Here is a 24,657-nt window from a genome sequence, read left to right on the forward strand (position 1 = left end):
CCTCCCTGGCCTCCCTTGCAGAATCCCAGGACACAGCTGGCCAATCGCTGGACTATTAAGTACCTTGGTAACAATATTCCTGTGCATGGTCCCAGCACTCTACAGTTGGCAAAGTGCTTCACACTCACGATCCCACTTCCTCCAACCACAGAGAAGGGAGGGGGCCCTTAGACCCCCATCTGTGCTCAGACCACCCACCACGGCCTGCGGGCAGTTTACACAAAGCCTCCCACTGCAGACAATGAGCCTCAGGGCAAGTCCCAGGTGTCCCTATATCCCCAGAGCCTGGTATACAGTAGGTGCTTAACAGTTAAAAAACGGAAGAGTGCTCTTTGCAGCATTGGCTGCAGTACTACAGAAAAACCTGGAAGCAGCCTGATGTCCATCTAGACTCTAGACAGGGGTGGCTAATAACTTGTGGCACATCCAAACTGTGGAGGGTTAGTATTAAAAGGCATGAATACACAAACATTGTGTGAGAAACACAACAGAGACAACCAAGGACAACTAAATGTTGATGGGATGTTGGATGATTTTAGTATGTCACAAAATAACATTCATATTTTAGGTCTGATCATGGTTTCGTGGTTATGCTAAAAAATAAAGAGTTTTTATCTTTTAGCTATGAAATATCTACAGATGAAATTATACAGTGTCTGGGAATTGCTTCAAAATAACGTGTGTGTGCGCGTTGGGGCCATGAAGCGATGACTATTGACGTGGGTGGACGGGAACTAAGGGTCCATTAGACTATTCTCTCTGCTTTGATATATGCTTGAAAGTCTCCCTAATAAAAGCATTTTTTTAAATTAAAAAGTAACTTTACAGGGGGGAAATTGGACAAACACAACCTTGGCCAGGTGACCGAGGTCAACATCAACAGTGATAGGTCGTGTCCACAGCATGCACCCCTGAGATGGGGTGAGAAGGGCACTTCCCCTCCGTGGTATCTTCCCCTGAACCCATCACCCAGGTTTAACCAAGAGAAAAACATCAGACAAACCCAAATTGAGGGACATTTCACAAAACATCTGTCCAGCACTCCTCAAAACTGTCCAGGTCACGAGCAACATAGAAAGATGGAGAAACTGTCATGGACCAGAGGAGGTTAGGGGAGGTGATAACTAAATGCAATGTGGGGTCCTGGACGGGATTCTGGATCAGAGAAAGGGCATTAGTGGAAAAACTGGTGAAATCTGAACAAAGCCTGGAGTATAGTTAATAGTCGTGGAGCAAGGCTGGTTTCTTACTTGTGACAAAGGTACCACAATCGTGAGTGACGTTAACAACCAGGGCAACAGGGGGAGGGAACTCTCTGGACCAGCTTTCAACTTTTCTGTAAGTCGCGTCTTAAACTATCTCAACATAAATGGTTTCTTAAAAAAATTCATCGGCTCCACGTGTCTTGATATTCCAGGAAAGCCACGAGGCACTGTCATGAGTCAAAAGCTTGCGGCAGATATGTCACGGCTAAGATGCTGTGTCTGTTAACAATGTCAACCCTCCCTCCACGTGTTTGAATTTGGAGAAACGCAGGAAGGACACACGCCAGGCGATCAACCTGGATAAGCCTGTTGCAAGGGCCAGAGGGGCATTTGAGACGGGAGCCAGAAAGCAGGAAAAAGACGGCAGCAAATGGAAAAACTCATAGGGCGCGATGTGGAGTGCAATTGTAGGATGCAGCTAGGCTGTGCTGCAAAGAAGTAAAAATGGAATCTGCAAACGGACGAGGAGCAGAAGGTCACGGAGACAGAAGATAACACTGATTTGATGGGGGGAAGGGGCTGTTGAGGGGAGGCAGGTTTGTCTTGGATTTCTTTATTTTAAGGTAATTACTGGAACACAGTGACGATGAAAGGGAAGGCTGACCGTCCACTCTGAGGATGACAAAGCTGAGGCCCAGGGGGTTACAGCCATCTGTCCAAGTCCCCCAGCCTGCAGGTGGCTGAGCCAGGACTCCTGACTCCCAGTCCAGGCTCTGGTCACAGACCCAGGTGTCCTGGGTGGGTGAGCTGGTGACCTGGAGCGGGGGATGCCCTGAGGAGGGGCCTTCAGAAGGGACAGGCTCCAGCCACGGAGGCAGACCCAGGTGGGCGCCGGGGCGGGGCTGCAGGAGTGGAGGGGGTGGACTGGGGCTTCAGGTGCCCTGAGCTGAGCGGATGGGGACGGCGAAGCCCTAGGCTCAGCACAGCCGCTCTCAGTGGCGGGGGGAGGTGCCTGAAGCTAGGGCGATTCGGAGGCAAAGAGCCTTCTACCAACACATCAGGGGACTCCCGTGGGGTAGGACTACGGGGTCTGGCGGGAAGGGACCAGGAAGGACCCCTCCCCACCCCAGGTCACCGGGCAGATGCCCACCTTGTGCCCTCTGGGGCTATGTCCTCCTTACTTACGTGACTTCCAGAGGCCCCGGGCACTTCTCTAGAGTCTCACAGAGGCGGAGGAGGCTCAGGGGCTCCAGCTGACACTCCCTGAGGCTGAAAACAGACAGTGGGCAGGGCAGGGGGTCAGAGAGGGCTCAGGGCCCCTGTCCAGCCCCAGGGGCTCCCCCTTCTAACAACCCTCCTCCCCCACTGCAGGCTCCTCCCCCCCTCCCCGCCAAGTCTCCCCTACAGCCCCCGTTCCCACCACCCTGACAGCCACAGTAAAGGCCCCCTGGGGGCCCAGCTGCCCTCCTCCAGCCCCTAAGTCCTGCCCACTGCCCCTGCCTGAGTCTGGGCCACCATCACCACTCGCCTGGACCACTTCAACACTCTCTGGGCATCCCCTCTCGATCCTGCAATCCTTCTCCATCCCGGTCTTATCTAACAGTGCAAATCTGACCAGCCTCTCCTGTGTTGAGAACCCCCTATGGCTCCCCATTATCCTTAGGCTAAAACCAAAACACCTTTTCCAGGGCCTCACTCGCCTTCCTCTCCCCATATAGGCTCGGGCTGCAAGGAAATGCCGCCCCAGAGCCCAGCTTTTACTCCTCAGGGCCTCTGCACGAGCTGGCCCACCTGCCTGGGACACCCCTACTCCCATAATCCTGCTCAGGCCACAACTTAGGTGCCTCTCTTCTTAGGTGAGGAAATCGAGGCCCGGAGAGGGGAGGGGCCCAGTCCGGGTCTCACAGCCCCTCAGGGCAGAGCTGGGAGAGCTCTTTTCATTTTCTTCAGAGAAAATGATGGGGCATCTTTCCTTTTAGAAGAATGCTGGGCCCAGCAGCACCCCCATACTTGTCCCCCGTTCTTTTCCCTTCTCTCAAACTCTTTCCTCTCTCCCAATCCCCACCCCAACCCCCCAGGCTCTCCTCACTCCCTGGCCCCTCACCCCCGCTGTGGGTACCCCCAGACAGGAAGTGGATAAGACAGTACCAGAAGCTCCTGGGGATGCAGTGCTGACCGGACCCTGAGAAATGGGCTCCAGCCGGGAATTCTGGCAAAGATCCCCCAGCTGACAGGTCCCTGGAGTGGAGAGACCATTTTGAGAGGGAGGTTCAAATCCTCCACAGCGGAGACTAGACTCATTAGTTGGGGCTGGAAGGGGCCCTTGAGACAATCAAGCCCCTCACTGTACAGATGGGGAAACTGAGGCCCAGGGAAGGGAAGCCAGAGCGAGAAAGCCAGCAGTCCAGCACCTGAGCGGTTTGTGGGGAGCTAGGACAGAGCCCCTCCTCTCTCTGACCACCTCTCTTCTTTTGGCTTCAAGAACCCAGAGGGTCCCCAGAAACGGAGACTCTAGCCTGGGAAGCAAAACCATCCCGGCCTTGGGCCACCTCTGGCTTCTGACAGCCCAGCTGGTGTGGCAGTGCTTCTCCCCGACATGTTAGCTGGGACCACTCTGCCCGCTGGCCCCACCTGAGGCCGCCCTGGCGCTTGCCAGCCTCCCAAGTGAGACCAGGGTGCCCGCCCTGAGGGGGCAGCAGGGAACATCTGTGGGGAACTACTGTTCATTATTTCCTGCAAAGATGTGGAAACTTTCTCAGAGCACCAACGGTTTCTGGCTTCTCAAATGTGATACTCAGAGTGTGAAAGGGCGGTGACTCACACGAAGTCACAAGTCTGCAAAAGTCCCCGAGAGGCAGAAACACAACTGCTCCCCTCCACCCTCCCACGTGGCAGCAACATGCTGGCACCTGTCCTGCTGGAGCATCACCTGTTGTCCCCTCCATCCCTCCCATCTGCACTACCTTCTTCCAAAAAAGATCTAAGGCAGCGGATTACTGCAAATTTATATGGCCGGGGTTGGTGGGGAGGGGTGACGTTTACAGAAGCGGTAATTAATTCTAGCATGCCAGACGTGGGTGGGTTACTGGAGGGCTAACAGTGGTCAGCATGGGTCTGGGGGCATGGGCACCTGTAGGAAATGGGGACCAGAGGGAGAGGGGAGCCCACCCAACCCTGGGAGCTTTCCCTTCTCACCTGCCTCTTCTGTCACCTCTCAGGATGACGCGTTGGCTCTCAAAGCTGCAGGCAGAGAGGAGGCAGCCGTCTGAGAAAGGGCCAAGGGCCCGCTTCCCAGGCGGCACAAGGGACCAGACTGGCCGGGTCGAGGGGGGCCTGGAGGGTGGCTCTCTTTTTCAGCAAATATGACAATAAATATATGAGGTGACAGCTACATTTATTAAGGCACATACGAAGCACACCACAGACGCAATCTCCTTTGATTCTCACAATAAAGCTGTGAGAGAAGGAAGTATTCTTACGCCCATTTTACAGATGAGAAAACTGAGGTATGGAGAGGCTCAGTGACCTGCTCAGAGCTGCACAGCAGGTAAGTGGGCAGCCTGGATTGAACCTGGTCTGTCTGCTATCGCACCCCCGACTCTCGGGAGGGGCAGGGGAGGAATGGGCAGACCTCACCTGAAACCATGGATGATCTGCACTGCACGGCCGGGGCTGTGCAACTGGGTGCCTTCCCTTCTCTGGGCTCATCAGCTCCAGAGGCCCCACCATAAAGGCGGGTCCCTGAGCACTCAAGGACCACCAGGGAGCTCCCAGGTTTCTTAAGTCTCCCAGGACAACCCAGAGAGGGAGTAAGGGAGAGTAGATGGATTGTGTCCCATGGTGAATTTGGAGAAATTTGAGCTTCCCTGGGGCTATATTCATTCATTCGTCTATTCATTCATTCATTCAGTGGACACCATCACGTGTTTGCTGGACCTGATATCATACAAGGCTCTGAGGATGCGACATGGTGACTATGACAGATGAGGGGCAGGGCGGGGGTCCAGAGGCACACTGACCTGATGTCCAGCTGGAGAACCCACTGCAGAGTAGAGAAGCACTGGGCCAAACCGAACACAGCGTCCAGGGACAAGCCATTCTCATTGAGGCTGGAGGATCACAGAAGTGACACTGACGGAGGTCACCAGGACTCAAAAACACGCTCTTTGTGGTCAGAGCACAGGGTAGGGGAGGGCTGTCCCTAAGTCCAGACGACGGAACTCACGGAACCCCGGGTGGCCAGAGAGCACCTCTTCCAACTGCCCATGGTACAAACAAGGAAACTGAGGCCCGGAGAGTGCAAGGTCTTGCCCAAGGTTACGAGACATGCCGGTGACAGAGCTGAGATTAGAACTCAGTGGCTCCCTCCTGTGGTGAATCTGGGGAGTGCTTTTGGGCCAAAGTTGTGCCTCAGTTTCCCCACCCGACAAAGGAGAGCTGGTGCCCAGCGAAAAATGAAAATGCAGGGCCTCTTGTTCAAAAAGCAGGAACAGAGATTTTTCTTTCGTAGTCTGTCCATCTGTCACGGTGTTTTTTATGTGCCATTTAATGTCCCACCCTTGGGTGGGACTGGTGGTGAGTACAGACTCTCAAGGGCCCTGGGTCACACCAGGTGTTCACAGTATTAAGAAGGTCACAAGGGAATCTGTCCTGAGAGCTCCAATATGCATATAATTTGCCTGCCATGGTGACGCCCTTCCTCCCCACCCAGGGGCAGGCCCTGAACAGGAACAGAGGCAATCTGCTCTCCTTCCCAGCATCCCAGTGAAAGAGTGTGGGAGCAGGAAGGGCCCTCAGGCCACAGCCCTCATTTCAAGGTTGCAGCCAAAATCACAGGCCACTCCCTGTATACTTTATGTGTTAACTGACGGGAACCAGAGGCTCAGAGAGGTGAAGTAACTTGCCCAAGGTCACAGAGGGAACATAGCACCTGCAACCTCTCTCGAGGGCTCCTTTCACTTTGGCTCAGAAGAGCTGGAGAGGAAGAGGGGAGACGTGGGAGCCAAGAACACAGGGGCTTTCTGGGGCCTAGGAAGTCTGGTCTGCTGCAGGCAAAGTCTGGGGGTTCCTGGACTCCTTCCAGGGCCTCCCCTACTCTCTGCCCGGTGCTCAGGGCTCCCCAGCTTCCCCGGGCACCCTGCTTGCGTGTCCTATCTAGCACAAACCCTCCCTGCCTACCCGGCCTGTGCCCCCTCGAACAGCCCTTCCTTCACCCAGGGCCAGAATGGCTGCCTGACACTACATTAATCAGGGGATACTTCCCAGCCACGCCTGCCCCATGCCAGGCGACCTGGGCCTCCCTGAGAGCCTGTGCAGAGACACAGAGACAAGTTTGAGAAGTGAAACCTTCAATCAGAAGCTGGATCATTGAGCCACAGGGGCCAGACTCTAATGAGAATCATACTACTCACCACCCTTTGCTGAGCACTCATCATGTGTCAGGGACTGAACCAGGAGACTGACATGCATTTTCTGACTTAATCTTTATGATAACCCCAGGAGGGAGTGAGATGGGACACAGACCCCCTTCCCCCCCCACCTCCTCATCCTGATGAGGACAAGCCCAGCCGGCTACTCACTTCAAGGACTGCAGAGGGCCCAGCCCCGGGAGCAGCTGAGCCAGCTGGGCTGCACCTTCGTCCCCTAGGGTGTTGCCTGATAAGCTGAGAGGGGCAAGGGGAGAAGGGGTTAGTGCAGGGTGGGGATGCTCCCCACCCTGGTCACTCAATCACTCAGCTTCTCTGGGATCTGGGACACGGCCCTGGGATGCCAGGCCAGATCTCAGCAGATGGCACTGGGTCAGCTGGGGTTTCCCCCAGGGTTCTTATCCTGAGGCTCCTGACCCCTAGGGGGTCAGGGATGGGCTTCAGAGGGTGTCAAGTGTGGAGGATCTGTATTTTAGGGGGAAGAGACACAACTTTCACCAGATTCTCTAAGGGGTTCCTGATTGCAGGAGGGAAGGAACTGCTTATCGAAATCTTGAAAAACAAAACAAAACCCAACACATTGACACACCCTCACTGATGGGCCCCACCCACCCGCCTTCCGACAGCAGCCACTCACTCGAGGTGACCCAGGTGGCAGCTTCCTCCCAGCGCCTTGCAGAGCAGCTCTAGGTGCCTGGCTTGCAAGCCACAGTGCGTCAGCCTGTGGAGGGCAGAACCACAGCCCTGCAGCACCCGCCCGCTGGATGAGGCGAGAGAGGCTGCCACCCCCAGACGCACGGGCAGAAAAGGAGGCTTACAGGAGAGCATTCTGCATCGGGCACCCAGACAGACAGACAAAGAGGGACCAGCACACATAAAATGTCACACAGGCAGGGAAGAGCCAGAGAGAGTCAGAGACACAGAGAGAGAGAGAGAGACCAGCATGGAGAGACAGAGAGATGGGAGAGAGATTGAGAGACAGTGCCAGAGGAGGACAGATGACAAGGAGGGAGATTCAGACAGACACAGAGTAAGACAGACGGCCAGAAGGGTACTGAGGGGAGCCCTGCGGGGGCTGAGCTAAGCTTCCAGGCCAAGGCCCCAGGATCGGGAAAGAAGGGGCTGCCCACTCTCCATTCTTTCCGTCCAGAGTTCCCACTGCTTGAAGTGGGGGGCTCAGGGGAGTGGGAGCCCCTGGGCTGGGGAAGGTGACAGAGGGGGCTGCCTCATGACCCCTGTCTGGGGTGGGCTGGGCAGGGAAGGTGGGGGGCAGGGAAGCCAAGCCACAACTCCTGGATAGAGCAGGTGGCGTCCTTCGGGGAGCCCCTGGGGCCGGGGCCTGCAGACAGGCTTTGTGCCGAGGAGGAGAAGAGGCTGGAACCACACCCGAGGCCTGCGGCCATCACTGTACCTGATCTCTTGGGAGCGCAGGGGCAGCTCAGAGGGCGTCTGGGGCACGAGGCTGTCAAGAAACACAGCACTGGAGGGGCACACAGCACGGCCAGGCTGAGCAAACGCCTCGTCCACTGTCTCAAAGACCATCCTCAGCCTCACTTCCCACCACTCAATCTCTATATGAGGCCTGGAGACTGCCAGACCTTGGTTCCAATCGGGCTTCTTGGCTTCCTGGCTGTGTGACCTGGGACACATCACTTAAGCTCTCTCACTGGGAGAGTGTATGTGAATTGCCTGAGTGTGGTGCCTGGTGCACAGTGAGTGCTCAGTCAACCCTGGTGGTTAGTATCATTAATCTCAGGATCATCGTGGTCAGTGCCTTCAGAGATGTCAGCCTCAGCTCCAAGCAAGACTTCAATAGCTCGGAGCCTACAGAAGAGGTTGTAGGTGGACACTGAGGGGCAAAGAGCTGACAGGCTGTGTGCCAGGCTGGGGCAATCCGGGAAGGAACGCTGGAGGAGGCAGACACACTTTAAAGGGTCCTCGTGCCAAAGGGAGTCAGAAGGTCTGACCAAAAACAGAGCTACAGGCCAGGCGGTCCTCTGCGTTTAGGCTGAAGGGCCGCGGTCTCTGGATGCCCAACTCCCGCCCGACTGTGCCGCCTGCACCCCGCATCATAGGCCTCACTTCGGGTACCACTTGGGAAATGGGGAGGCCTGGCCTTTGACCCTCTCCTTCAAGGCTGCGTCCCTTGCCAAGCCTGCGGGCTTCGCGCGCCTTCTTGATTTGTCAAGGTCGCCTGGAAGTTGAGTGGCACTGTCCAGTTGAGGAGGTCAGGGAGGGGGTGGCCCTGGCGGCGTGGGGGCCCTACCTCTTGTGCATCCCCGCCTGCTCCTCCGGCTCTGAGGCAAACGTGAGGACCACAGTTTTGCGCAGGAGGCTGCAGAGAGAGAGGAGGGAGGAGACAAGAGGTTTATGGGATCCCTGATGCTCTGTGTCATTGTTTAGCCTGGCCCAGAGGGATGTGTGAGGTGCCACCCCCCTGCCTCCAGCTGCAGCCACTTCCTCTGACTCTGCCCTGACTTATCAGCTTCCGGGCCTGAAGTCTTTCTATCACAGAGATTTCACAAGCTTCTCAGCCCTCATTTCCTGGCAAGTCTTTGAAACAAAACAGTTCTGCCTTCTCTCTGGTTGGGGCCTCAGGCTGAAACCCTCCTCCTCTGCCTGTGGGTGTTTCTCCTGTGCTCGGGGCACCCTCAGCTGAGGGCGCTCATCCCAGCGGAGTGAGGCCACTACCAGGTGGGGACAGGCACTGCGAATCCACATGAGGCTGTAATGTATAGCCGTATAGCCAGAGCATGCCTAACCTCGCCTTTGCAAACTGAATGTTATATATATATTTCTCATTACAAAAATCACATTTCTTCCCTGTGGTAAACTTAGAAAATACAGCAAAGTACGAAGAAAATAAAGAAAAATCACCCACAACCTCCTCCACACGTCAATTACCACTGATACATTTTGGAGTGGGGCCTTCAAGCCTTTGGTTTTTTTAATGTAGTTAATGTTCTTTCTTTCTTTTTTTCCCTTAAAAAATGGGATCAAAATTACAGGTTCTCTTTTATTTTTTTATTTATTTTTATTTTTATTATTTTTTTTTTTGTGAGGAAGATCAGCCCTGAGCTAACATCCATGCTAATCCTCCTCTTTTTGCTGAGGAAGACCGGCTCTGAGCTAACATCTATTGCCAATCTTCCTCCTTTTTCCCCCTAAAGCCCCAGTAGGTAGTTGTATGTCATAGCTGCACATCCTTCTAGTTGCTGTATGTGGGACGCGGCCTCAGTGTGGCCGGAGAAGCAGTGCCTCAGTGCGCGCCCGGGATCCGAACCCGGGCCGCCAGTAGCGGAGCGCGCGCACTTAACCGCTAAGCCGCGCGCACTTAACCGCTAAGCCACGGGGCCAGCCCTCAGATTCTCTTTTAAAAATTAGTTTTTCAAGGGACAGATGAAGCAAGGGTAACAAAATGTGCATAATTATTGATAATTGATAATTATTGGTGGGAACTGGGGTGTTCGTTTTACCATTCTCCCTATCATTGAGTACGATGGAAAAGCTTTATTATAAAAACGATGAAATAAAATTTTTAGGTTTGCTTAATATACACAGTCATCCTTGAATCCTAAAGCTGCAGCTGTATCGTGGTTCCATCGAGTCTTCTCTCTGGAGGCAACCTGATTTATTTAACTAATATTGTATTAAACATTTAAGTTTTTTCCATTTGTTTCTTGTTATACCCAATACTGAGGTGAACATCCCTGAGGCTAACTGTGGTCGCACAATCGTGCTGATTTCTTTAGTATAAATTCCTAGAAGTGAACGGAGTGTCATCCGGAACACCCTGGGACCCTTTATTGAATCACTATATGCAGCACACAAAGGTCCCCTAGTCTACCTCTCGGGCGAATCTGGTCTCTCTTTCCTCCTTTGAGGGTGTTTAAAGCGGGGACCACCCTACTCAGCTGAGAGCCCCTCTGGGTGGGGACCGTATTGACATTAATTAGCATCTGTCCTCAGCTCCCTGGACTGAATACCGAGACTTAGAGAAGTAAGGGTGGGCCCTCTCTTAGGTCGTGTCCCTAGAAGCAGAGCCTGGGGCTGTGAGTGGGGTAGGGGTCACGTGTCACTGGGTTCCTGGTGCATGTGATGTATTGAGGGGTGCTCTCAGGAGAGACGGGTGAGGGACCAGGGAAGCAGAACGGGGCAGGTCCTCAGCCTGATCCCATAGGAAGCTTTGGAGTGTGAATGGCACCAAAAGTTTGTCCTACCTGAGGCAAGGGGCCCGGAAAGTTATACCTCTGCCTGGGTCACTGCCACTCCTGGCTGGGGGGACAGGGAGGGGTGTAACCTTCCGGGCATGCTCTCTCAGCCCGGGGCAAAGGAAGAAGCTGTGAGGGGCCAACACCCGCCCCAGCTGGAATAGACGCAGCAGCTGGACCAGGGGTCTGGGTGGGGCACCACCAGCATCTCCCACAGTCCTGAAGGCCTGGGGCCAGAAAGAATTCCAAGGACTTTGAGTTCCCACCTGATGTGTAGCTCTGTCAGGGTCCGGCATGTGCTCACTGCACTCAGCACATGGTGCAGCCCATCCACAGAGAGCCCATTGTCACTGAGGCTGTGGAAAGGACGAGAGAGGCAGCCATCAGCAGGCGGCTGAAGCCCCAGACAGCTCCAGCCCCTCCTCCTGGCTCAGCAGCCTGCTGGCTGTCACTCTTGGGAAGTCCTGGGTCCTTGATCCTCAAAGGACTCTGACTCATGTGGACGAGCCAAGAGATGCATGGCCCCCTGCCCCACTCGGAGAATCAAGTTCTCCAGCCGGAGCGATAGGAACTGGCGACTCACTGTTTCCGCCTCTCTGAGCCTCAGTCTCCCGGTAAAATAACCACCATTTTAATCCCATATTACAAATGGGGAAACTGAGGCCCAGAGACATTAAATTACTTTCCCAAGGTCACAAACCTACTAAGTGACAGAGCCAGGATTTAAATCCAAAGCCAAGGCTCCGAAGCACTGTTACCCAACCTCAACACTTCCCCACCCCAACCCACACTTGATGCTCAGACCCAACACACCCCACCCAAACACCAGCCCTACCCCATATCAGGCAACACTGCTGCACACCCAACAGCCTACTACCCTTTCTTACTATGCCACTGCCCCGACAACCCACCCCTTCACCCCAACACTGTACCCCACCCCAACACACCGCTTCCCACCCCAAAATCCCAATCCAACACCCCAGCACCCATCCACCCGATACCCTAATGCTCCCCCAGTGTAACTACCCACCCTACCCCACCCAGGGCTGTTGTAAGGACAAACTGGAACACATGCTACATGTGCCAGGGGTTTTAATAATTGGAGCTAAGTGGCTCATGCCAGAGGCAAAGGCAAAGCATGGTCTAACCACTTCAACTTCGCTGGCATTGAGAGAAAATAGGGGTGGTCGGGAGAGCAGCACTATTTCTGGTGACTGTGGGCATGGCGACCAGGGGTGGCAGGCACCAGGGGTGGCAGGGACCAGGGGTGGCAGGGACCAGCTGGGGCTCTCCAAGGCCCTCCCTGCTACCCAACAGAGGGGTGGGCAACTCACTCCAGCTTCCCGGTGATGCGCAGCTGGGGTGCAGCCTCTGCCATCAGCCGACAGCCTTCGTCTTCTAGCTGGTTCCCTGAGAGGCTGAGACAGAGAAGCCCGATGCCCTCTGCTGCTAGGGTGGGGTCCCCCTCAACCTCAGCCCTCACGCAGTCCCTCACAGTGTTTAGTCAAAGCATCACTCCAATAAATGAACCTTAATAATGACGACGAACGTTGAAAGACTGCGTCCTACATGCCTGGCACTGTCCTAGGCGCTTCCACAATTATTGGATATTTAATCCTCATACCGACCCTACGAAGCAGGCACTATTATTGCCCTCCTCTTACTGATGAGTCAACAGAGGTGCAGAGGGGTTAAAACACTTGAGCAAAGGAGGACCTGGGATTTGAACCCAGGCAGCCTGACTTCAAGGCCCCACCATCAAACATTTCTTTATGCTGCAACCTACATAATTGCTTCTTGTGATAAACTCCAGGATTATAGGGGCGTCTGATCTGGTCTGGGGGTCAAGGAAGGCTTCCCTAATGTTTGAGCTACTTGTGGAAACACTAGGAGTTCAACAGGTAAGGGGTGTGAAAGAGAAGGGGGAAGGGTGTTCCTGACAGTAGGAACAGCACAGTCAAAGGCCCTGTGGCACAGCACATTCGAGGACCTGAAGGGGTCCAGTATGTCTGGATCAAAGATTGAGTGGGAGGACAGGGTCAGATGGGGCTTTCGGGCTTGGGGCAGGGTTCTGGATCACACAGGATGTTAGAATTTGGGATTTATCTTGAGCAGTGGGAAGGAGTGAAGGGGGCAGGCAACAGTGAAATGCAGTTCACTCTCTGCCAGGGGGAGGTGGCCAGGGTAGAAGCAGGGGACCCAGTGAGGAGGCTGATGGGGTCATTCAAGTGAGAGATGAGAATGGTTTGGACTAGGGAGTTGGAAGAAAAGAGGAAGGAGAAAAGAGGATGGTTTTGAGAGCTGTGTAGGGGGTTTTGAGAGCTATCAGGATGGACTGGCTATGGGGGGAGGGCAACGGAGCTGAGAGGCATCTGGTCGGTGTAACCAGGTGGGTGATGGGGTTTAGTTCAGGTAGAGCACTGGGGGAGGGGCAGGCTTGGTGGTGGCGAGGTAGGTGGAAGTATGTGAGTTTGGTAAAAACCACCTTCTAATCCTGTCTTGGTTCTCCCAATGGGACAAGGTCAAACTCAAGGTCAAGGCAGGCCATCGCACCCTGGAGGGGGCCACTCACCTTAACCACACCACGGCACTTCCTCACTCCACTTTCATGCTCTTTTGATTTCCTGGGGTGGTCCTGGCAGGGGCCCCCTCCTGGTGACATGACAGGACCTCCACCAATCCCCAAGCCCTACTCTCAAGGCTCCGCCCAGGAGCTGGGCATCATGGCAATTTCTCTAGCCCGAAAAGAGAAGGGCACCTCACTCTATTCTGGGAGGAAGATGGAGGGTAACGGGACCCTGAGGGCTGTGGTTTGGAAGACGGACTTGGGTGTGGTGGGGTTTCTGCTTTGCAGATCTCAAAGACAGTGGTTATGAGGATGAGGCTGGGAGTCAGCCTGTCTGAGCTTGAACCCTGGCCTGGTCTCTTCCTAGCTGTGTGACCTCGAGCAAACTTACCTTTCTGTGGCTTAATTTCCTCCTCTATAAAATGTGCATAGTAACAGCACTTACATCATAGAGACGTGAGGACTGAATGATGGGATGTGTGTATATGCACCTGGTACAGGGCGAGTGCTAAATAGTGGTAGCTTTTACAATGATCTGATTCCCCCAAATTCTCAATGAGGCAGCATGCCCTTCCTGCGCTGCCCTGCCCTCCCCTCCTGTCTCCTGCCCCAGCAGTTCCCATGATACTCACTCCACTTCATCCAGGTGGGGGCATTTCTGGAGCTGGGCTATGAGCATCTCCACCTCATGGACCCCAAGCTGACACTCCTGGAGCCTGGGGTGGGGGGTGGGGACAGAGAGGCTCAAGGCAAGAAGCTACACCATGCCTCCTCTAGCTCCAAGTGCCACTGCCAGGTATGGGAGCTGGAGGAGCCAGGAGGCTGACAGACCTGAGGTCTAATCCTGGCCCCACTTCTCAGTAGCTGGGCCATATTGGGCAAGGCACTTAACCTATCTGAGACTCAGTTTTCTCTTCTGTCAAATGGGAATAAATGTGTACTTCACACGGCTTTCAAAAGAATTACAACAAGGTAATGGGTTATAAAATACCAGAGTGCCCAGCATTCAGCAAGCGCCCATTAAATTGTAGCTGTTATTGTTGTTGTTATGACAGATGTTCCTTGTTAAGGCCAGGATGGGTTATTCACCTCCTTTCCCTGCCCCATGTCTGCTTTTCCCTTTATCCTCCCTGCCCCTGCTATGCCTCCCTTGGAAAGGGAACCCCCCCCCCCATATTGTAGCCCTCCCCTTCAAGCAATGGATCCCACTGAGGTACCTGAGTGCCAGGCTTCTGCTCGGAGCCTCTTTCCTCTGACCAGCACTTTCCTGCAGCTCTGGGGCTCTGGGAAGAACAAATCCAACATTGGCCTGGCCTCAGGAGTCCAGGGCCTGATGGACCAAACCTCTTCCCTTGCCTTCTAGGGGCTGAAGACCCTGGAGCATGACCCACAGTGAATGATTAACAAAGATGGTTGCTTGAAGGTGCTGAGGGTGCTATTCAGCAAAGCGGCAGGAGCAAAAGGTTTAAGGTTAAACGGAACCTTTATTCAAATTCTGGCTCTGCCATATACAGCCTTCGGCAAGTCACTTCACCCATCTGAGCTGCCATTTTCTCCTTTCTACCATGAGATGACAATATCTAACATCTAGAGCGGTTGAAAGATTGAACCGGATGATGTACGGTCAAGTGCTCAGCATAGGCACAAAACTGAAACTTAGTAAAAATAGGCTGCTACTGTCTAAGATGTGATGGTCTCCATCTGTAGATGTGGCATCTGTGGTTCAGAAGGCCAGGAGCCTGGACTGCACATGGGTCCAGGCTGTGGGAAGCCATGGTACCTCCAGGCCCTCTTCCACGGGGCCAGGGGAAGCTGAGACATTACAAACCAGGTTTCCACAGACTTCTAGATCAGTACTATCCAACAGAACTTTATGCAATGATGGAAATATTTTCTATCTATGCCATCCACTTTGGTAACCACTAGCTACCCATGGCCATTGAGCACCTGAAATGTGGCTAATGTGACCGATGAACTGAAATGTTCATTTTACTTAATTTTAACTAACATAAATTTAAATAGCCACATGTGGCTTGTGGCTACCATATGGGGCATTGCAGCTCTAGACAGTCAGAGGAAAAAAAGACATTGGTCCCACAGGATCATTGTACAGGTGAAGAAACTGAGGCTCAGAGCAGGGAAAGGACTTGCTCAAGGGCATACAACCTCCTCTGTCTCTGGGCTTCAGCCAGGGACGGGTGTGGAGAAGCACAGCTAGAATATTCTTTCATGGGAAGGCAGCTTCCCTTTCTTTGCCCACCCAGGACTGTCCGAGCTGGAATTCATGCACAGCTGGAATAGCCAGGATTTGAGCGCCAACTGGAGGCCAGCAGTGTTCTAAGCACTTTAAATGTATTAATTCATTTAATTCTCAGAACAACTCTAAGATGTAGGTGCCATAATTGCCTTCCCCTTTGCTTAGTTGGAAGACTTTTCCCTGCATGCTAATGCCAATATTACAGTATCTTCATGCCCTCCCTAAGGGTCTGACTCACTCTGAAACTCCTAGGGACGTTCCCTCACCACAGGAGCCACACATGGTCCAGAGACGCTAGAGGAAGCTAAAGTCTTTTGCCAACCCTGAGAAGTAAGTCATTTCTCAGGGCAGCAGTAGCAAGAAGAATCCCCACATTCTAGCTCTTTCTAAGCTCTCCTGGCCACCTTTCCCCACAACTGCCAGAGGCCAGATCACTTCTCAGGATGAGCCCAGATCCACCCCCGCCCTCGCTTCTTACCCTGGTAGCTCTGCAACTGTCTCTGTGGGCGAGGAGAGAAGAAAGATGAGCTCTGCCTTCCTGTAGGGTCAGACATCGAGCCATGAAAACCGCGGACGGGAAACCAGCACATCACCTCTTACCCGTGCACCCCTGGCTGCCCCAAACATCCAGAGAAAGCTGACTTTGTAATTGACAGAGAAACAACAGAACTGGCAAAAGTGCTCCAAATCAGACATGTCCAAAACCGCGATTATGTCATTGCTTGATGAATCCTCAGTGTTTTGAAAAGTCACAAAAACAATTTTTACAAGGAAGATAATAAAAATTAGGAACTCTGAGAGTTTTCACAGAAGTCACAGAATTTTAGGGTCAAGAGGCACGGCACTTAACCAACCCTGGGATCCAAACAAGCAACGCAGTTCAGCACCCTGGAGAGCGACACGTGGCTAATTATTCCTCCCGCTCTGCTTATCCCGCCTGGATTTGTTGATTCATTCCCTCATCTACCCATCTGTCCCTCCACCCCCATCTTTCTGTTCATTCACTATTTCTTGAGTACCAGGTGCCAGGCCTGAGCTAGGCTCTGGAGATACCGATGTGAGTAAAACAGACTCAGGCATGCACACGCGGGTCTTACAGACGAGGGGCCTTCCTTTTCCATGCTCCACTCTCCCCTCCTCTTTTCTTAAGACCCTGAAGACCAGGCTTCCACCTCTTCTACTCACCCGACCTGCAGCGTCCTGACGGTAGGGCACATGACTGCCACCTCTGTCAAGCGGAGTAGGGTCCACACAGAGACATTGTTGCGGCTCAGGCTGGGTGATTGTGGCAAAGGGGCCAGGAGTGAGTCCACTATCCCACGGGCCCCAGACCTGTACTTTCCAAGGGAGGAGGGTGACTCGGGCAGGGCTGGTGGAAAGACCGCTTACTCAAGCTTCCGGAGCCGCGGCAGGCGAGGGAGTATCTTCACGATGTTCAGCACGTCTCGGTCCTTGAGCTGGTTGTCCTGAAAGCTGCAGGGAGATTGAGGCCGAGTCCCTTAGCCCTGGGGATGGGGTGCTTGGAAGACCCAGTTGGAAGGTGACAGGACACCCTCATGTGGGAAACACAAGACAAGAGCCCAGAACAAGTTGGTGACCTGCTCCATGGTATCTGGCAGGCCCAGCTAGGAGGAAAAGCCCTCTTCTGGACTCATTTCTGTCTCTATTAAGTCTCTATGGGGGAGTTGCTGCCTGTATCCGTGACCCCATGGATCCAGATGATGGCCTGTGAAGGCCTCATGAGGCGGGATGAGGAGACCCAGCAGCCTGCTCTCAAGGCAATGTCTGGAATGTGCCTGAGGCTCCCAGGTGAGGAGCAGAGTCTAGAACGGGATGCAGGAGATGCCACTTCTAGCCTCAGCTCTGGCCCTGACTTATGCAGAGGCCTAGGGCAAGCACATTCCTTTCTGACCTCACATTCCCCACCTGTCAAATGGGGTCCACAACCCAGCATTGCCAGGGTTCCTAGCTGGAGGGACAGAAAAACTGAAGGGTGTGAGGGTGCCTTTGTGTGTGATCACTCTGGTCAGGCCAAAGGTTTGGAAATATTGAACTTGATATTTACTTTTCTTTCCTGATTATTAAGAGTGAACTTAATCTTTTCTCCCATCACCCAGAGTGGGGACAGAGCAGAGCTGTGGTCCAGCTAATGCTCTGCTCAACAAGTGGTGCACCCTGGTGCTGGGCTGCATCTGCCTGGATGAAGGGGTGCCTTTTCTAAGTTTCATAAAGATGCCATATAAGCTAGCAGCGGTTCTGCCAGTGATCTGCTAAAGAGGCTCCCACCCTTCTCCGGCCACTCATCACAGACACAGGGCAGTATATTTGTGCATATGTGTTTAGATGTGTATGTGGATCTAAATGTGCATGTATGTGTGTGCTGCATGTGTGCACACCTGGGAACGTGCATGTATGTGGGGCATATACTTAAGTGAGCAGGCGAGTGCAAGTGTTTATACATATGTGCACAAATGTGAAGGTATGTGTGTTTCATGCATTTATGTGTACCCACAGTGCCTGACACCTGCCTACACACTGCCATCCCTTCTCTCAGGGTCACAGACAGAGGGGAGGGGGCCTCAAAACTCAAGCTCCTTCAAGATGCTCCAAAATATCAGCTGAGAGAAGCACTGCTCTGGGGTCTTTGGGAGCCTTGCGTTCGGATCCAGCCTGACCCAGTTCTTGGACTGAGGCCTCCCCTCTCTGGGTCTCATTGAAAAACTACTGATGGAAAATGCATAGCGGGGCCCCCGGGAACTGGGCAATGACTCTCACCCCTGGCCAGTGCACTCTCCTGGAGATCACTCACCTGACCTCTTCCAGCTGTGGACAGAGGGGCAAAGCCTTCACCAGGTGGCTGATGCCTCGGGCAGTGATCTTACTTCCTGCTAACCTACAGGGTAAGCAAAGACAGTGGAGACGGATGGGGAAGGGAAAGGGGGTAAGCCAGGAATCTGCCCTGTGTAGGGTTGAGGTGGGGAGGAGACGTCCAGGCATCCCAGGCTGAGGATCCCTCTCAGTCCCAAGCCCTGGCTCACCCCAGGTTCTTCAGGCTCTCCATTGTTGGCAGGCTCCTGGAGAGGGCTTCTGCAAAGGCGTCCCCACACTTCCTGCTCTTAAAGCTGCCACAGGAAGGGGCAAGGTGGCAAAGGATCAACGCTGGGCAGGGCTTGGAGGTCATCACCCACCCCCTCCTCGGACAGATGGAACTTATTACAGTAATGTTAATAGTAGTAGTAGTAATTGTTGTTGTTATTGTTGTAGTAGTAACAAATACATGTTACGCCAGAGACTGCTAATTGTCCACGAAACCCACTCTCTACTTACAGAGCTAAAACTGGGAACATGGTTTCCCAGCCAGAGATGGCATTTCCCAGCCTCCCTTGCAGCTCAGTGAAGCCACATGACTGTGTTCTCACCACTAGAATGTTCTCATCACCGGAACGAGTGGAAGCCATGTGCTCTATCTCCAGGACTGAGCTTAACACATCGGGCGTGTCTAACCCATGCTGTCTCTTTCTGTTCTCCGGGGACAGAGCACAGATACACCCATGACCCAGCTCTGATGATGCAAATCAAGATGCCCAAGGAGATGATGGGGCAACAGTGGAAGGGACCTGGGTCCCTGCATGACCACATGGAGCTGAGCCATCCCACTGACTTGGACCACTTACCTCTGAGTCTTCCACGAGAGTGAAATGAAATTCTACATTATTTAATCCACTGTATTGGGGGGACAGGGCTTTACTACACCTAGGCTTTTCTCTAGCTGTTCCACATATTAAGCCTTTACTGTGCGCCAGGAACTCTGCTAAGAAGTGTTTCTCACGCGTTATCTCGGCTTATTCTCACAACAACCCTATGAAGTAGGTATTATTACTGATTCACTTTAGGGATGAAGACATTCAGGCTGAGAGGTTAAATAACCTGCCCAAAGTCAAACAGCCTCTAGCAGCACAGCCTGGATCAGAGGCTCTGGCGCATGACTGCGAGAGGGAGAATGAGCATCTGGAAACCACGACAAGAGGAGATCCAACTGGAGCCCAGAGGTCCTGGTGAGGCGTGAAGCTTCCTCACTGTGTGCTAAAGGGCAGGAAGGGCCCCTCTGTTCTGATATTCAAGATTCTTACCTCGTCTCCCTCAGCAGGGGTCTGCCAGACTGGTTGGCCTCCACGCTCCCAGAAGCCCAGTTCCCTCCCAGGTCCTCCCTGGTCCTCCCCTGCCCTTGCTCTCACCTGAGATTCTCTACCTGCCCACAGCCTGCCAGAGCCTCAGGGCAGCAGGGCTCCAGGGGGCAGCCCTCAAAATTTAGGTGGATGGGAGCATTTCTGTGCCCCAGGATGTTGGTCAGGGCAGCCAGGTCGGCGTGGGTCAGCGGGAAATTGTGGAAGGGCAGTTGACACGGGAGACTTCGGGCCATGAGGCCGGCCAGCTCAGGCTCCTGTGTCTCACTCACACAGTGACACAGCTCTACAACCTTTGGCCCCGTGAGCCTGCGGGTGGCCAACTTCCTCAATGCCTGCACGACTGCAGCCTGCTTGGCGCCTACCCACACCTCATCCTGCTGTGCCAGGTGGCTGAGGAAGCGACGGCAGGCACTGGATGCCAGACCCGCCAGGAAGCTGGGAAGATGGTCTAAGAGGCCCAGTCTAGCTTTGGTCCGCAACACCCAGCGAGAATTGAGGGTGACGTGGCGGGTGAGCGCGTCTTTGTCCACCTCAGGGCTGGCCATCAGGTGCAGGGCAGCAAAAAACTCCTGCAGGCTGAGATGGAGGAAGGCATAGCCTGTCTCCTGGTGCCCAGGGCCTGTGCAGATGCAGAAGGAGGTCAGCAGGCCGAGGGCAGCCCCAAAGGCCATCGTGGGTGGAGGGATGTCTCCTGCAGAGAAGATAACCTTCCCAGTCTCCAGGCCCCTCAGCGCCACCTCACAGAGGCCCATCAGGGACTTGGCAGACAGGTACACATGGGGGCCGAGGGCGTGCACCATCTGCACGTAGGTCTGAGTCACAGTGGGCAGGAGGGCTGCAGACTGGCCTGGGGAGCTGCCCGGGAGCAGGTGGTGGAGGCAGATGCAGGCGACACGGCACAGCGCAGGCACCGCACACAAGCTCCGCAGATGTCCATCTGCCCGCAGCTCTGCCAGCGCTGCCTCCTGCGATGGCCGGTCGCTGAAGAAGCGGCCCATGTACTCTTCCACCCGTGGCCCGTCAAAGCCCCACATGTGGACTGTGGCTGCCTCCGTGGGCAGGCAGGCGGGCAGCTTCCCTGGACGGGAGGTGGCCATTACCCAGCAGCCAGGCAGGAGGGTCCCACGGCAGAGGTTGGAGAAGAGGGCGAGGGCTGGGCCTAGGGCCTCAGAGTCTGCAGTCTCCCTGCTGGAACAGGGTTGGAAGGCCTCGTCCAGCCCATCGAAGATCAGTAGGACTCCATCAGCATTCTCCTCCAGGTACTGGAAGACAGCCTCGGGGCCCGCCTCGGGGCTGAGGTACAGATCAAAAAGGAGCTGGGGCAGCGTCAGGACACTGGTGATGAGGTTGAGCTGGCGGAACTCAAAAAGGAACAAGGCCTGGAAGCGGTCCAGCTGGCCGTCAGCCCACTTCTGGCGGAGCCAGTGGGCCAGTGTGGTCTTGCCCATGCCCGCCTTCCCCAGGAGTACCCTCACCCTGGGACCCTTGTCAGCCCTGGTGTTGAAGAGGTCCCGGATGCTCACGTCGGTGCCATCTTCTGTCTTGGGGTCCCCCATAAGGGCCCCCTCCTGAGTGTTGAAGGGCGCTGTGGCTCGGTGCCACTGCAGGATTGGGGGGATGTAGGCCTGCTGGAAGGCAAGGGGCTGCCCTGGCCCCGGGATCCTGCCGCTATAGCGCTGCTGGGCAGACGTCCTCAACAGCTTCAGGTACCTCTTGGCCAGCTCTGCAGGGGGCAGGGAGATGGCATGAGGGCAGCAGGCCTCCCCGTCCCCTGATCTCCTCACCCCAGTATCAGCTGTTGGGAGCCTGTAGCCTCACCTGTGTATGTATGGGGCGGGGGCTGGGCGAGGGTGTTGGCAAGAGCACACAGGGGCTCTTCTGTCACCCAGATTCCTAGAAGTAACTGGTTCTACAGAAGCATGGGTTCTGGCAGCCATTTAAACAGAGAAGTATGAATGGATCACGGCTCTCCTCGTCTTGCAACAACTGAACTAGTATCAAGGTTTCAATGTGACGGGGGAGGGGAAAGGGGTCACTTCCTTTGCAACATCTTTTTTATTTTTAATTTTTTATTGATGTCATAGTAGTTTATAACATTGTGAGATTTCAGTTGTACATTATTATTTGTCAGTCACCATATAAATGCGCCCCTTCACTCCTTGTGCCCATCTCCCAACTCCCTTCCCCCTGGTAACCACCAAACTGTTCTCTCTGTCCATGTGTTAGTTTATCTTCCACATATCAGTGAAGTCATACGGTGTTTGTCTTTCTCTGGCTTATTTTGGTTAACATAATACCCTCTAGGACCATCCATGTTGTCCTTTGCAACATCTTATTGGAACAACCTCTTACCGTGCTATCTGAGTGACCTGTGCCCCTCCCCAATATTTCAGTTCTGCAGTGCCCAGGGGTGAGTCCTAACAGCCTGTAGGCTCAGACACTGACCAATCAGAAATGTGGGAGCTGGGCCCCTACAGTGCCAGGTATTGACTTTAATTGCTGGGTCATTGGCAGATGCTGGGTGGCCCAGGGGAAGGACTGGGGCCACTGTTGGGGGACACTGGGAGCCCCCGCTGGGGAGCCTGAGGTAGTGGCCTACTTTATATAGATGTGAATCCTGGGAGCATCTGTGGGTCCTCTGGCTATGCCCACGGGAGTTGGGTTTCCCAGCTGGTAGGACAAATGGTTGAGGACAAAGGCTCTTCTGGACAACTGGTGGCGAATGAGAGAAGTTCTATGTCCTCTACTCCCCCTGGCCTGGCCGGTCCTCAGCAGCCCCTATGCCTCTCCCTGAGCCCCTAGGGCTTCTGCCTTGAGGTGTTCTCCCTGGTGTCCTGCTCACCCCTAAACTGGCCAATGAGGGCCCAGGCCTGAAGGCATGCTGGTCACCTCCCTGGGGCTCCCTCAACCCTGAAGACATGGGGGTGTCCCTGGAAGAGTCTGGATGAGGAAGCTGTGTGACCTGTTGGGATGCTTCAAGTTCCTCAGCTGAGCCATCTCTGGAGAGGCCCTCTTGTAGCCTCTTAGGGGAGGCTCTTCCCTGCTAGACCTTTCTGTCCACCCGGGACCTCCAATCCTTCTCTCCCGGAAGCTTGCAAGACAAGAGTCACTGAGACCCTGGAGGCTTGTCAGCAAGGGACAGAGTTCAGGATCTGTGCCCTGGCACTAAGGCAATCCAATCTCTATGTTTGGGTCCCTCCCCACCTTGGTACCCACCTAGCTGCTGCTTCCTGGACTGCTTTGGGCGGGGTGAGGACCCACAGCTCTGAAGAGGCCGCTTGACGCCTGGAAAGAATGAAAGAAAGAGTAAAGGGTGAGGTTGGTGCGCCTGGGCTGAGAGGGTACGCAGTACCTTTCCACTGGAGCTCCATGGGATCCCCATTCCACACTCGAGCAGCAGGCAAAGTGTATCCACACCCAGGGACGGAGAGAAGGCAGGCAGTGGGCAAAGGCTGCATTAACACCAGCTTCTGTTTGCAGCGGGAGTCCCGGGGCCTGGTGAGAGGGCTGGAGGCTCTGGGCCTGGGGATCTCCCAGTCTAAGGTGCAGGGAGAAGGGCACACAGCCAGCAGCCTCAGACACACTTAGCCCCAAGCACCAAATGGCTTGGGAAGGACCCAGCTCTGTGGAGGCCATGCTGGTTGGAAAAGTGGAGCTCCAACAGGCTTGGCCAGGCCGTGCCCACCCCCAGTGCCTGTGTGCTTTACCACTCCTATTTCACACCTTCATCACTGCCTCACTTCCCCAAATGGCCGCATGAGTTCTTCTCTGGTGGCATGGGTTTTCAAGAGTCACTTTAATGCCTTTCTGAAGATGTTGGGACAGCAAGAAAGAAAACAAGAAGGAAGGGGAGAGAGAGAGAGGAGGGGAGGAAGAGAGGAAAGAGGACTTAGGGGAGGAGTTTAAGAAGTAAAGCAGGATGCTCCTACAGCCAGGAGCCAGCGACCAACCAGAACAGCCCCTGGAGCAGGCCCCTTGCCCCGCCAGTTAACTTTTTAGCTGCTGGATTGCAAGGAGACCCAGGAGTCCCAAAGAGGGAGTGGAACTAGTTTGAGAGTATTTCAATAATTTAACAAGCCCTCTATTGATAAGGGACTCACTCAGGCCTGCTCACAGCCATGTGACTATTATGCCAGCCCAGTGATAAGGGTCAGAAGGGACCAGGGACCAGGACAAATAGGTCTGATTGTGGGGAGCTGGGATTATGGGGTGGATGTTTTCTGTTAAAGCATGTCGATGTTATGCCACGCGCAGCTATAACTAAAAAGTCTACACTTCTATAGAAATAGAGGTCCTGAACCCACAGCAAACATCATACTCAATGGTGAAAGACTGAACGTTTTTCCTCTAAGATCAGGAACAAGGCAAGGACGTTTATTTTCGCCACTTCTATTCAACATAGGACTGGAAGGCCTAGCCAGAGCAATTAGGCAAGAAAAAGAAATTAAAGGCATCCAAATTGGAAAGGAAGAACTAAAATTATTTCTGTTTGCAGATAATAGGGTCTTATATGTAGACAACCTAAAAACTCTACAAAAAAACTTTTTAGAACAAATAAACGAATTCAGCAAAGTAGCAAGATACAAAGTCAACACACAAAAATCAGCTGCATTTTCATACACTAACAATGAACATTCTGAAAAGGAATACAAAAACGATTTCATTTATGACAGCATCAAAAAGAAAAAAAATACTTAGGAATTAACTTAACCAAAGGAGGTGAAAGACTTGTACAATGAAAACTACAAAACGCTGCTGACAGAAATTAAAGACGACATAAATAAATGGAAACACACCCCATGTTC

At 53.8% G+C, this 24,657-nt stretch overlaps 1 protein-coding gene across 4 annotated transcripts in view; it reads right to left on the reverse strand.

Annotated features, from left to right (window-relative positions):
- NLRC5 (NLR family CARD domain containing 5) overlaps positions 1–24,657 on the reverse strand; it is a 93,341-nt gene that overhangs the window by 30,553 nt on the left and 38,131 nt on the right. For 3 of the 4 annotated variants that reach the window (XM_087420218.1, XM_087420216.1, XM_087420217.1), the window contains exons 5-23: positions 23,069–23,137; positions 19,901–21,575; positions 18,704–18,787; positions 18,475–18,558; positions 17,055–17,138; positions 16,851–16,940; positions 16,144–16,203; positions 14,626–14,691; positions 14,041–14,124; positions 12,177–12,260; positions 11,109–11,198; positions 8,898–8,966; positions 8,043–8,111; positions 7,269–7,352; positions 6,785–6,868; positions 5,225–5,314; positions 4,401–4,445; positions 3,354–3,443; positions 2,391–2,474 (exon numbers count right to left, since the gene is read on the reverse strand). In XM_087420218.1, coding sequence (XP_087276344.1) covers positions 2,391–2,474; positions 3,354–3,443; positions 4,401–4,445; positions 5,225–5,314; positions 6,785–6,868; positions 7,269–7,352; positions 8,043–8,111; positions 8,898–8,966; positions 11,109–11,198; positions 12,177–12,260; positions 14,041–14,124; positions 14,626–14,691; positions 16,144–16,203; positions 16,851–16,940; positions 17,055–17,138; positions 18,475–18,558; positions 18,704–18,787; positions 19,901–21,575; positions 23,069–23,137 — 3,085 coding nt within the window. The remainder of the gene's footprint in view (positions 1–2,390; positions 2,475–3,353; positions 3,444–4,400; positions 4,446–5,224; positions 5,315–6,784; positions 6,869–7,268; positions 7,353–8,042; positions 8,112–8,897; positions 8,967–11,108; positions 11,199–12,176; positions 12,261–14,040; positions 14,125–14,625; positions 14,692–16,143; positions 16,204–16,850; positions 16,941–17,054; positions 17,139–18,474; positions 18,559–18,703; positions 18,788–19,900; positions 21,576–23,068; positions 23,138–24,657) is intronic. The other variant, XM_087420220.1, reaches the window with a different exon arrangement.

The sequence above is a fragment of the Ceratotherium simum genome, chromosome 30 (assembly GCF_057802395.1).
Source record: "Ceratotherium simum simum isolate JZ-2026a chromosome 30, ASM5780239v1, whole genome shotgun sequence".
NCBI classification, from domain to species: Eukaryota; Metazoa; Chordata; class Mammalia; order Perissodactyla; family Rhinocerotidae; genus Ceratotherium; species Ceratotherium simum.